The 13,958-nt window shown below is 40.1% G+C and overlaps 1 protein-coding gene across 2 annotated transcripts in view; it reads left to right on the top strand.

Annotated features, from left to right (window-relative positions):
* ITGA4 (integrin subunit alpha 4) overlaps positions 1-13,958 on the top strand; it is a 93,198-nt gene that overhangs the window by 67,512 nt on the left and 11,728 nt on the right. Inside the window, exons 18-21 of one of the 2 annotated variants that reach the window (XM_040475550.1) lie at positions 9,729-9,879; positions 11,203-11,298; positions 11,987-12,066; positions 12,431-12,520. In XM_040475550.1, the coding sequence (XP_040331484.1) occupies positions 9,729-9,879; positions 11,203-11,298; positions 11,987-12,066; positions 12,431-12,520 (417 nt within the window). Of the gene's footprint in view, positions 1-793; positions 1,386-9,728; positions 9,880-11,202; positions 11,299-11,986; positions 12,067-12,430; positions 12,521-13,958 lie in introns of those variants that run through there. The other variant, XM_040475551.1, reaches the window with a different exon arrangement.

Raw genomic sequence — 13,958 nt, forward strand, 5'->3', positions numbered from 1 at the left:
TTCAGACTCGACCTGAACTCTCCTCTGAAACATCTGACAGCCGCTCACTTCACCTTTTGCACATCTTTCGCTTTAAGTTCCATGTTGCCATAGAACTCGCCTTCTGCTCCTACTTCTCTAGCTTTTTCTCAGTTGTTTTTGGAGGATCCATGCTTTTGGCTCTCCTGGGTTCCTGGACCATTCTCTCTCACCCCTTTCTCACACTCCCATATTTTCCCTGGGTAATCTTGCCCACAGCTGTGACCTCCCCTGGCCCGTCTACACTGCTGTTGCTCAGTATCTCAGAGTTCCACACCTACACTGGCAACTGTCCACTAAGACAGGTCCTGTTGGGGACCCAGTCACTGTCTACCAATGACACACCGATAGTTACCAAGACCAACAACCTGGAGCTCAGCCTGCATTCTTCTCTTTTATCCCTGAAACACAATAAATTACTTAGTTCTGTGATACTACCACCTAAAGGTGTATTTGTTAATCTGTCCTACTTTTCTATCTCTACCACTATTGTTCCAAACCAGGCGCTCAATATCCTCCCTGGATCACCAGGCTTTCCCACTTTCTGGCCTTTGGGCCTCTGGTTTTGTATTCTAGTTCCTCTACCTGGGGTGATTCCAGAGTGTGAGCTTTCTGACATAAACTCCCTAGTGTTGTTAGCAATGCTGCAGGACTTTTTTCCATTGATGGCAGGATACTTCAGAGTTGCTTGGCCCTGCATGCTCTGTATGCATGTATCTTTTTGTTTCTCCCACTTACCTACCTGATTAATTCTTATTTACCTTATAAATCTCAGCTCTTTTCTAGGTAAAGCCCCCTTTGTCTCCAGCTACCCGAACCCAAGTCCTCCTGTGACCCTGGTCCCACTGCACTTAGGCTCACCACCATTACTGTCTGTCTCCACGCTATCCTGTGAGCTGCATCAAGGCAGGTTTCTGGCTTTTCATCCCAGTGCTCCCAGTGTCTAACACAGTGCCTGGAATGCTACAGGTGACTAATGGATGTTTGCTGAGAACAGAGCAAGGGCCTAAGGAAACAGTATGTAATACGGTCAGACTCAGATGCAGGAGTTCGCCTTAGAGAGAAGTTAAGATTCTCCTTACCCTGAGCTAAGAAATTGTGAAAAGGTGCTTGACAATAGACTAAGAGAGCTCTGTGCGGAAGGAAGGGAAATGCAGAGAATTCATGGATGGCCAGGATATAAAGGGAGTTTATGTATGGAAAGCGAAGGCTTTGAGAAAAGACTTGAGAACTTGAAGGGAATGGGAAAAGATTCAAACGAGCTGTTAGGATAAATGGGATAGGAATGAGTAAAAAGGTTGACAAACAGTGTTGAGTACCCTGCTGGGGTGGGATCACATATGGCAGAGAATAAATTAATTCTTTTCACTTAGTCAATGCCAGTATAGCCTTGAGCATCCACAGTTGAGGGCCAAGAAGCCCTAACCTATTTGATTTATAATTGGACTTTATACTTAAATTATCCAGATTAGCTGTTCAAAGAGCCCAAAAACAATGACTACTAACTACTTTGTACCCCAGCATGTAATGTGGTGCCTTTGTTGAGTTATTAGATGAATAATTTACAACCTTCCCATTCATGTATTTATTTTCTTTGTCAAACGCTTAGTTTTCTTAGTGTTTTTGCTGTCACCGGCCTTTGATAAGAAGAGCTGTGGGGGGGAAAGCTTATCTAAGCTATAAATAAGTCATGTTTTCATTTTCATAAATCAGACACTCCCATTGTTCCTTTTGTCACCTTTCTCTGCAACCACTCTGGCCAATGAAAAAATGGGGCGTTGAAGTTTATGTGAAAATATCACCATGGATGCTTCTTTCCTGAAGAATGAAAGTACATCTTATTGAATTAAGATATTCTCTCACAATAAATTATATTACCTACTTTACATTTTTAATTTGATCATTTTTCTTGAAATCTATCAAGTTTATTGTGATTTTAAACAGCAGCCAGGGAAGGATAAGGCAGTGTTTCTGAAGGTGTGGCCTTTGAGTCACCTTTATGAGAATCACCTGTAATGCTTATGAGAAATGGAGTTTTCCAGGCCACACACCATCCAAATAGGAATCTATGGGTGCCAGGCCAGACATGTTCAGTAGTCATAGGGCTACGAGTGTTTCTTATCAAACTAAAATGTGGGCAGCGATGTTGTAGTTGAGTTTCAGGTTCGGAGTCAAACTAACCTGGTTCAAGTGGATCTACCATTTAGTAGCTGAATGACCTTTTTAGAGAAAACCTCTTTCCTCATTGATAAGAAAGTAAAATCATACCTACTCTACAAGGTTGTTTTAAGATAAAATGCAGTGGTACAAACCGAGGGCATAGCACAAAGCCTGGAATACATAAAGGTTCCTAACAGTTATTGTTGATAACATTGCTGTTGGCATACGTACAGCCTTTGATTAAAAAGTTAGGGCATCTGGTTGGCTCAGTCGGTTAAGCTTTGGACTCTTGATTTCAGCTCAGGCCATAATCTCACAGTTTGTGAGATCCAGCCCTGCCTCAGGCTCCATACTCACAGCAAGGAGCCTGCTTGGGATTCTCTCCTCCCTCTGACCCTCTCTGGGTCACCTGCACATGCTTTCTCTCTCTCTCTCTCTCTCTCTCTCTCTCTCTCTCTCTCTCAAATGATAAAAAAACATAAAAATTTTTAATTAAAAAAAAAAGTTTTAGTTTGGTGATAAAATGAAATAGTGCCAAAGAATCCTAAACATTTTCCACATATGTACTGGTTATTTGCCCAAAGTTTAATGTCTCTTTATGTCCCAAGAAAGCCGCTGATTGACTGGGTCAGAAGTTGTTAGTTTCACGAGGTTTGAGGTGGCAAGGATGCCAGTGTAAGGTATAAGTCCCACATCTTTTGTACCAACTAGGAAAGTTACAGGCTGTTTCTGTTAGGTAAATGATAACTTGAGAAATTTTCAAATGAAAACTCTTAATTAACTTTTAGGCTCACAATGAAGGGTTCTGAAAATTGCTTTGCATTATAACAAATTCTATGCTATCAGACAGAAGTATGCCTCTCTCACCTAGAAGTCCCCTCTCCCTTGTTGGTAATAGTAAGCACACGTGACCACTCGTTCTATACATTCCCCTGAATATAACTCCACTGATACTAACGGTGTTCATGTGCCTCAGAGCTAGAAACCTGCTTTAGCTAAATGCATTTATTTCCTCAGTAAAGAACATGAGTTGTGAGGACTGTGGTAGCAGACTGCCTAGAGCAAACTATATAGCACACAGGCACACTCTGTCTCATGTCTTCATTAAGTGGAGGCTTCCCCCGAATGTCTAAATTCTCAGGACAATAAACTCCAATCAAATGGACTTGCACTGCAAAATGATCAACAAGGATGGTTTTATCAAGATCACAAATCTAATAGCAAGTATTAGCCATCACATAGGCTGTTTCAAATCCAGCCTTTCATATAGATTACTGATACAAATGACACTGCTTCCCTTGTCTACCTCAGTCAAGTGTCCCAGGCAAGTGGTGTAGCTTTTCCTGAGCAAGTGCATTCATATCAGTTAGGAATGCTTTTCACTGCAAGTAAGGATACTTGATGAACAGTGCCTTAAACAAGGAAGGCACTTAATTGTTTTGCATAAGAAGCAGAAGGTGGTGGGGCGCCTGGGTGGCTCAGTCGGTTAAGCATCCGACTTCAGCTCAGGTCATGATCTCGCGGTTTGTGAGTTCGAGCCCCGCGTCGGGCTCTGTGCTGCCAGCTCAGAGCCTGGAGCCTGCTTCAGATTCTGTCTCCCCCTCTTTCTGCCCCTCCCCTGCTCATGCTTTGTCTCTCTCCCCAAAATAAATAAATATTAAAAATAAGTAAAGCAGAAAGTGGCTGCAGATTAAATGGGCAGCTAGCAAAATTGGGACATGCATGGTTATCTTTCTAGTTCTCTCGGCTTTTCCCTCATGGTCACCCCATGGCCGTAGCAGCACCTAGATTCCCAACAAGAGAAAAGGGGCAAGAGTAAAATTCTGGGTCCACTTGAGGCTGCTTTTCTAGGAAGGGAAGCATCTTTACAGATTTCTTCTTCTGATTGAGACCTTGTCACATGCTCATCCCTGAATCTGTCCTGGTGGAAGGAGAATGGAATCATCGTGACCATCCTAGATCAATCATAATTCATTCCCTGAAGCTAAACTAGGGGCTTCTCTTCTGCAATTTCAATGGAATACAGCCTTCTGCCTGAATAATCTGGGGTTCTTCTAGCAGCTAAGAAGGAAAATTACTGTTGGGTGGACATTGGGCAATGCACAGCATCTGCCACCATGCTGTTTGTCCCCAAAAGAGCAAGTCTAACAAAATTGTCTGTTTTTAAAAAGGAGATGGTAGGAATATATGCTTCACTGATCTCAGAGTTTTAGAAAGATGAATTACATGCTTTATACATGAAAACATGCTAATTACTAACTGTATCTTCCAATCTGTGTTCTTCTGCTGTACCTCTTGGGACATCAATGAGTTTGCCCCTATTCAAATGCAATCTTCTTAAATGTCAGTTAACTGATATATTGTGGTTGATGAGAATTTTCCAGTATTTTCTTTTTTCCTGAAGTCAGTAGTAAAGAAAAAAAGAGGATGATTTGTCACATGGACCTATAGGCCACTTGCTGCAGGCTAGGTTTTTGTCAAAAATAAATGAGTCCTGTACCTTGACACAAGTACATTATCAGTTTACAATTAGATTTTGTTCTAACATCTTGATTAAAAACAGGTTAGCTATGAAGCATTAATTCATTCTATCAAGGCAAACTGCATTCATTATACTAAGACTTGAGGAGGATTTCTCATAAAATAATACTCAGGGAAAACAGAGCCTTGTGCTTCAGCACATCATTTTTCTATCTTTCCTCTTTCACTTATTAAGTTATGATTCTGTATGTACACAGTACCTTGATTTGTTTAAATTATGTGGGTTCTCGGCTGCTTTGTAAATTTCAAGTGTGCATTATGCACGTTTTAATGAAGAATGAGCTACGATTCCCGGGGAAAGCTCTGGTTCAGCCTTGTCGCACTTCCAGATGTGCACCTGGTCCTTTATTATGTCTCACATAAAAAGCTGGTGGGTATCTTTCTGACGGCACCTTGTTAATGAATCAAGATACAGTAAGATGTATATTAAAAAAAAAGAGAGTCGAGTTGTAATTATGGTAATGTGGCAAAATAGCTTAAAAATGGAAAATAAACCAGGAGTATAGCCGCTGAAATGTGAACATTGTGTTTCTCTTTAATTTGCTGTTGTCTTGGAACCTAGCTGCTTATGCAGTACTTTCACCTTCTGTTGCTTGTCTAAGTGCCAACTTCTTTCCCAAAGGTGTTCAGTGACTAATGCTTTGGGTACAAGCCAGAATATTTTATAAATGTCTATTTCTAGGCAGCTCTTCTACAAGTCTTAATTACACTTTAATGTCAAGCTGAAGTTTACTTTTAGAACCTCCTAGGCTCCTGTAGTTGTGACGGGACTGTAGAGCAGTGGGGGTAATGTAGGGCAACCGTGTTCTCCCACCTTCCCTCTCTGCCCTCTAACAGCTCCACCAAGCAGACGTGTACTTACGTAGCGTACAGGTTTACGCCATAAGAGTGATCAGTCACAGGCATTCCCTAAGATGGTGGGAAAAATGGAGCCTGCTGCCACAGAGTGGCATTCTCCCACCTGAAATGGTAGCCATGGTTTAGAGTGACTGCTTTGTTTAGTTGATACACATCCTTGCAGAAAAGCTCCAACTTCTCAAACCCAGGGGTTAGAAGCTAGAGATGCTACGTATGAACATGTTCCTCATTCCCTTCTCCTCAATGTCTCCCGAACCAACCAAGGAATTATGAGGTCTGGGGCATTGTTTTCTCTGATGCTGCATCTGATGCCATCTGAAATAACAAAGCCTTTGTTATTGCCAGAATAATACAGGTTTTAAATATAGTCCTATTATGTTGTATGCTTATTTTGAAACTAATGGTATTTCTCAGTCAGATTGGTCCGTGGTATAGCCAGCAAACTTTTTCCATGAAGGGACAGATAGTAAATACTTTAGGCCCTGTGGGACAAAGGTCTGTGTCAGCTACTCAACTCTGCCATCATAGTGCAGAAGTGGCCACAGATGAATGAGCATGGCTGTATTTCAGTAAACCTTTATTACAGAACCAGACAGGGGCCCAAATTTGGCCAGTAGGCAGTTTTTGAAACCGTACTCCATGGGATGTTGGCTTTTTACATGACAGTTCTGTGGTACATTTTTTATTTATTGATACACTATAATTCCCTATATTTTATTAAATATAGTTTGTTGGTATAATTTAAGATGGTTGCCAAACTTAACCAGATTTGGAGATTTTCAAGAGTTAATCCTGGATTAACAAACTATAGCGGTCTGCTCAGAGACAGACTAACCCAAAAGAATTATATTTATATGTTCACCAAAAGACAATAGCTCCAGACTAGGATTGCCCAAATTCCCAATGATAATTGAATGGATAAATAAAATGTGGTATATTTACAAACTGCAATGTATACACCAGAGAGCATAAACAATTTAGAACTCCATGCATCAGTAGAAATTAATGTTACAAGCAAAATTTTAAGTATAGAAAGCCTGATATTTAAAAATTCTCTGTGATTCCACTTACATGAAATAAAAAACTGGGCAAAGCCAGTCGATACTAATAAAAGGAAGATGATGGGTGGGGACAATAACTGGAAGGGAGGGGGGCAGAATATCCTATTCTGCCGTTAATATGTCTTCTTGATGTGGGTGCTCCTTTATTCAATGCATTCAGTTTATAATAATTACTGAGCTGTGCTCTTAGGATATGCATATTTTTCTCTTTGTACTATCGTGATAAGTAAGTGTAAAATGAAGAAAAAATCAGGATGAGAGGGGAAGAATTTTTAGGTATAAGTGAACTGTCTAACTTCTTAGAGCTATACCATTTGAAGTTAAAGAATACGGAGAAGTGTCTAAAATTTGCCCATTCCGAGGTTCACAAAAATAATTCTCAAAAATCATACTCTTTCCAGTATTGATCTTGCCATTAATGTATTGGTCAATTCAACAATTGTATTGCCACTACAATGTCAGTTGTGTGATGGGGTACAGATCATGTGAATGTAGTAGATGTTTACTTAATGAAACACTTAGAATTCACAGAACACAGAACCATGACTGTAACTTGGTAGAATTTATCATGATGAGTTAATGAACTTTTTACAAACATGTATCCAGAATTTTCTCCACTCTTTCCTTTAGTGTTACCCAGTCCTTTTTAAATGTTTGATACATTTGTATACCACGTATATTTTTTGAACACTAGTTACATTTGCAGGCTCTGAGAAAGCAGTGGCAATCATGATTTAGCATCTTCTGTCTAGGAGAACTTATTCTAGTGATGACAAACACCAAACCATGTGAAAATACTTTCTTATAGGGGTGCCCAGTGTGCTTTGGGAGAGGGAGAAGCTGCTTCTGTTAGAATGCAGTGCTGAGTGATAGGGGTTAGCACTGAGTATCCACGGGGAAAAACTTCTGAGAACTAGTAACACTGACACTTCACTGAGTCTTGAACATGAACAAATCACCCAGAGACGTGAAGAGGGAAGGTGTCAAAGGCAGAGAGAGAGCTTCACAGAAGGTACAGAATGCAGGTGTTTGGATACCTGCTTGCAGTTAAGTATGGCTCAAGCAAAGGAATGAGTTGTGCAGAGTAGTGAGGCCTCATGTGCTGTGCTAGTTAAGTTAGCACTCTGTCTTGAAGGCACTGGAGGACATTAAGTGGGCCTATGACGTTATGAAGTTGGTTTTTTTTTTTTTTCAATATATGAAGTTTATTGTCAAATTGGTTTCCATACAACACCCAGTGCTCATCCCAAAAGGTGCCCTCCTCAATACCCATCACCCACCCTCCCCTCCCTCCCGCCCCCCATCAACCCTCAGTTTGTTCTGTTTTTAAGAGTCTCTTATACTTTTGCTCTCTCCCACTCTAACCTTTTTTTTTTTCCTTCCCTTCCCCCATGGGTTTCTGTTAAGTTTCTCAGTTTGCTTTCTGTAAAGTGACCCTCCCTGGCAGCGTGAAAACTGGATTGGAGAAGGAGGACTTGAGAAATCAGTTAAGGGTATAATCCACATTAAGTCATGTTCAATCATGAAGTTTTCATACCTTTATATTAAAAAAAAAAAAAGTACTCCTAAAATTAAATAATCAGAATGGCAGAAAAAAAAAGAAGCAACATGCCTTTCCTACCCTCAGGCAAAAGTGGTTCCTGCCTTGGTTTCCCAGAGCTGCTTATTCACAACTCCTTTCCATGTATTCACAATATTTGTTTAAATTTTGTTTATACATCTGTCCTTTACTGTATATGCTCTATAAGGGTGGGAATTTATTTTTGTATCTGGAATAATGAATATCATGATTACATAGGAGCTTTCAATTACAGTTGATCAGTCATTCATGTGTCTTCACAGCATAAATTTTGAAACCTGTTCTTAAACTCTGTTCCCAGACACGCTTTGTTTGAAATCAATTCAGCAATAACTATTAAATGCAGACTGTATGTTTAGTTTATCCAAACACTAATCTTCTATACAGATGTTGATTAGAATGATACAATGTAAACATGGGGAAACTTTCTCTCGTACTAGGTGAATATTTACCTTTCTAATTGTTATGATTACCCTCACCTGATGCTTTGCCTTGGGTCACATCCTTCACTGGTTAAAAATTACTCAATATCTAAGAATGTCTGTCTTTAAGGAGAGATTATAGAATCATTGTGTACAAGTTTTCTTTGACTCTTCTAATTCTCTAATTGGTAGAGAGACTGGGCTGTGCAGACATTTACCTTGAGACTTTAGAACATTCCTGCTGTGATACTTTGAATCAGTTCCTTAAGCCTCGGGTTTTTTATATATTAAGGTATTTTTCTGTGGATTTCGTGGACTGTGCATGAGCCAAACCTTCAGAGTAGTAATTATTACTATTACAGATGGTGACTGAGGCTTAAAAATGCTAAATGACCTCCTACGACCCAAAAGAACTAGGCCAGAGCCAGAACTTGAACTCACTCCTATGTCTAGATTCACAGCAACCTTCTCTTTCCAGTTCACGGGACGATGAAGCATGGCTGCAGTTCTGTGTTTAACTTGGTCTGGTTATTGGTAGAGGTGGCCAGCCTGCCTTAAGACATTGAAGGTAGCACGACAGACTGTAGTGGCACCCACTTGCTGGGCCTAGCGGTCTTTTTCATGTGCTGTGCTCATTCCACCGAAACATCCTCTATTTTGGTGGAGGTAGTCTCTCTCTTCTCCTTTTCTCCTACTACTCCCCATTTCCCCCTTCGGTCTGGGCAACAGTTAGTTCAGTGTCTTTCCAAGGGTAAAGAAAGAAAAGAAATAAACATCTTCACTTCTGGAAAAAAAAATACTGTGAAATATGAGAAAAATCTGTTAAAGTATAGAAGAAGTGAAACAGAAAAAGTAAAGCAGATTTGCTTAATTATAACTAATTAAAAATAACAAACTTCCTGGGTAATAGTTGGCTGAATTTATCTGAAACATGAGAAATTGAGTTCTTTCGAGCATGAATTTGCATCTCCTTGCATGAGATCATCTCCCCATGGTGTTTTTCTAAATTAGTATTGTATGTTCAGGATAAACGAGGAGATGGGATTTTTATTTCCCAAACAAGAACTAAATATTAACATCAATTTTCAGGCCACATGAAAATAAGACCTATCTTGCTGTTGGAAGTATGAAGACCTTGATGTTGAATGTGTCCTTGTTTAATGCTGGAGATGATGCGTACGAAACGACTCTGCACATCAGACTCCCCTCCGGTCTTTACTTCGTTAAGATTTTAGATCTGGTAAGTTTCGAAAACCACAGTCGCATTCGTTTTTAAAGTGTAAATGGTATACTCCATTTCATCAATGTTAGGCCTAAATATTTGGGGTAGATGCAGACTTATCACTCAAGCTTCCGTTGGTTTTTGAGACTTCGTTCATGCTCCTGATCAAAATGACAAGTTCCTTGGGATCTGAGATCAAAAGAGTTAGCTTCCTGCTTCCAAATGCTATTGTGTGAGAGACGCAACTGCCCAATTGTCCAAGCAAGCTGTTTGGGTGCCATTGCTTTTCTCACAGATGACATGCTCATTTGGTGCTACGATCCTGCTCTTCTTGGCTGGGGTCCCTGCACAGGCAATATTGGTCCTCTAAGCTGGGCTCCCATAGTTCCTGCTCTTCATTTTAAGTTCACATGCCCAGTATTATTCCCAAAGAACTTCCAACAAATACCGTACAACCAGCAGTCTTCCACAAATTCTGACATCTTGGTGCCAACCAGATCACAGGTAATTTCTCTTTTCCTACAAGAGTTTGAAGCACCTAGAGACCTGTTCTTACCACCATGCCTCAATCGTCAACACTTAAATCCATCATCCAGGAATTAATAAGGTTGATTTCAAAGGGAAAGCCTGTCACTTTCTCTTTTGATGCCTATCTTATCCAGAGACCATCTCTTCAAACCAAGGACATGTAGAGAGGTCTTTGACTCCTCAGAAATAAGTTACCCTTTTCTCTAGAGCATCGGCAGCCTATTTGCAATAGTATGAGAGAAAAGTCAAATATTCAGTGTATGTGATATGTTATATAGTATATATAGTATATATAGATGTCTAGTATATATACATCTACAGTATATAGCTAACAGTGTATATTTATATACGTTTCTCTGAATATTTGACTATATATATCTAATTGTGATGACCGTTACTACAATTATATACTTTGTCACATTCTCACATCTCAGACAAGAAGGCCAATGAAATATGAACTTCCTTAATTCCTTGCTTCAAGGTTTTTCAAGGAACTGGATCTTGAATTAAATAGAGAATACAAACAGGGATGAAAGCTACAGGTCCAGGAAGTATTCTGTGGAAAATTTACATGAGTATTAAAATATACCAATATATGTGTATCCATGGACACACATATTTATAAATTTTTATTTACATATTTATAAATTTTATTTTTATTTCTATTTATCCCCAAAGTAAACAGAAAAAAAAGTCTTCCAGGAGAGCAAATTCTTCAGGGATGATTTTCTTTTAAAAAACCATTTTCTAACATATGTTATAAACTTCGGGTTTCCTTCTTACCTAAGCCAGTTGTTTCATTTTTCCTTTTAGGAAGAGAAACAAATAAACTGTGAAGTAACAGACAGTGCTGGCTTAGTAAAACTCGACTGCAGTGTTGGATATATATATGTAGATCACCTATCAAGGGTAAGCATTTAGCATGTTTTACTAACATGAATATAAAATATTTTCTATTTCTTCCATGTTTATGCCACATGCAAATATAAAATTTACCATTATTATTTATTTGCTTAGAGTAAGCAGCTAAGTGATGAAATAAAACTCCAACCAACTGGGCTTGAGATTTTTGAGATTGTGTTTATATTCTTGGCAATGTTCACTGAAAAAAAAAAATTAAAAAAAAAAGCGGGGGCACATGTTTGTGTCAAGATGGGCATGTGAATGTGTGGATCAGGATTCTGCTACCCTGTCTCACCCTTCTCCAACACTCCCCCCACCCCTCTCCACCCCAGGTGGTCCTATCTGCCAGGCATGTTACCTCTGCTATACAAAAAGGTGTTACTGGCAAGAGTCCTCACTCAAGTTGTTAAAGCATCTCTAATTTTGTCAGTCTGGACCTGCCTGTCTTTACATTTAGAGGCGGCTTTGTCTCTGAGTGTCACTTGTGGAAACGCTGGTGCTTGAAAATTGCCACAAACCCAACAGCGTCCCCATAGCTCACCGCCTAAGAGAGGGCTAATCTGTGCTTCCAGAACTTAGTCTCAAATCTGCATTCCACAGACCATAAACATTAAGGGAAATTAAAATTCAGATTATAAAAAATATTACTTCTACATTTAAAAAAAATGGGCATGTCCCTCTCTGCGTTTTACAGATAGATATTAGCTTTCTCCTGGATGGGAGCTCACTCAGCAGAGCAGAAGAGGATCTCAACATCACAGTGCATGCCACTTGGTACGTTTCATTGTGAAAAAAAGAATTGTGCTAAAGGAAATGGACCCCTGACTTCAGGGTGTCGGTAGGGCGGGGGAGTTAGGGAGAATCATTGGAGCTGTGTTCCATTGTCTGCCGGAGAAAATTTCGCTTGTGTGATCTAAGGAAAAAAAAATCTGTCTGTGGAGCAAATAACACTGTAAATAATGGGAGTAAATTTTTGCCAACCCTGTCATAAACATTTCTTACTACTGCATCTGCTTTTTTCTCCACTCCCCAAAGCCTCCAAGTATATTAGGTATACATGGTATGTGATTAGTTCTCTCTGAAGATGATTTTTATGCTTGATGGATTCTAACAGGGTGTCTTCTGTTTGCTTCTGTAGTGCAAATGAAGGAGAAATGGACAATCTGAAGCGTAACAAAGTGACTTTAGCAATACCTCTCAAGTATGAAGTTATGCTATCTGTACATGGGTAAGTAAATACTAAGGCCTCCTATAAAGCTGAGAGCTGATTTTATTTTTTCATTTTTCAGATGTTGGTTTATTTTTGAGAAAGAGAGAATGAGCAGGCTTAACGCCGTCAGTCCAGAGCCAGACACAGGGCTCTGTCTTACGAACCACGAGATCATGACCTGAGCTGAAATCAAGAGTCAGATGCTTAACTGACTGAGCCACCCAGGAACCCGGAAAGCAGATTTTAAATTCTGTTTCTTCTTACATTATTGGTCTAAAATATATTTAAGTTTTTTTTTTAAGGAAAGATCCTATGCTGTTTCTGTCCCTTAGCCCAGACCTTAAGTGTTGCATTCCCTTGCTTATCTGTTCGTTATTTTCATGCACTCTATAATCATTACTGAGACTTCTTCAAACTAGCACCCAATTGAAGATTTCTTATTGGAAAAGTCCCATAAGCCTCTAGCAGGTCATGCCCAACCTTTCAGTTTTATGCTGTGCAGGCCAGGGGCCCCAGTGTGGGGCAGCATTCAATTGGAATGAATCAAGCTCAGTGGCTATGGCAAGCGTGAAGTTCAGAGAAGCATAAGCTTAGTCAAATCACCACTCTCCAGAGCCCACATCTACTTCTGTGCCAAAACGATTGAGTTATGAGAGAGCCAGCTGCAAGGTGTTCCCTGTCCACTCTCCATACCCATAAATTATCGAATTTCTCACTTGTGGCCTCGGAGCCAGCGTTCACTGGTTCCCCGCAATGTTAGTGATTGATTGTGTGGACCCTCCTCAGATCAAGAAGGAAATGTATGGAGAAAGATTTAAGGGGTATTGAGAAAACCTTTTGTGATTTTATTGGAAATGACTCAGGCTATTAGTCTTTAAAACCATTATTTTTAAAAGAATAGAAGATAGGAGATACCAAACACACGAACTGATGAGCTTTTCTTGTTGCTGTAAATAAAACCATCGCTGGGGCGCCTGGGTGGCGCAGTCGGTTAAGCGTCCGACTTCAGCCAGGTCACGATCTCACGGTCCGTGAGTTCGAGCCCCGCGTTGGGCTCTGGGCTGATGGCTCAGAGCCTGGAACCTGTTTCCGATTCTGTGTCTCCCTCTCTCTCTGCCCCCGCCCCCCGTTCATGCTCTGTCTCTCTCTGTCCCAAAAATAAATAAACGTTGAAAAAAAAAAATTTAAAAAAATAAAACCATCGCCAATCATTTTTAATCACCCATAGAGATGACATGTAATTATATAAAGAAAAAATGATGGGGCACTGGGTAGCTCAGTCGGTTAAGTGTCCAAGTTCGGTTGAGGTCATGAACATGACTTGTGAGTTCGAGCCCCACATCGGGCTCTGTGCTGACAGCTCAGAGCCTGAAGTTTGCTTCAGATTCTGTGTCTCCCTCTCTGCCCCTCCCTTGCTCATGCTCTGTCTCTCTGAAAAATAAACATTAAAAAAAAT

Source organism: Herpailurus yagouaroundi, unplaced genomic scaffold, assembly GCF_014898765.1.
Source record: "Herpailurus yagouaroundi ecotype Mexico unplaced genomic scaffold, PumYag 140, whole genome shotgun sequence".
Classification (NCBI taxonomy): Eukaryota; Metazoa; Chordata; class Mammalia; order Carnivora; family Felidae; genus Herpailurus; species Herpailurus yagouaroundi.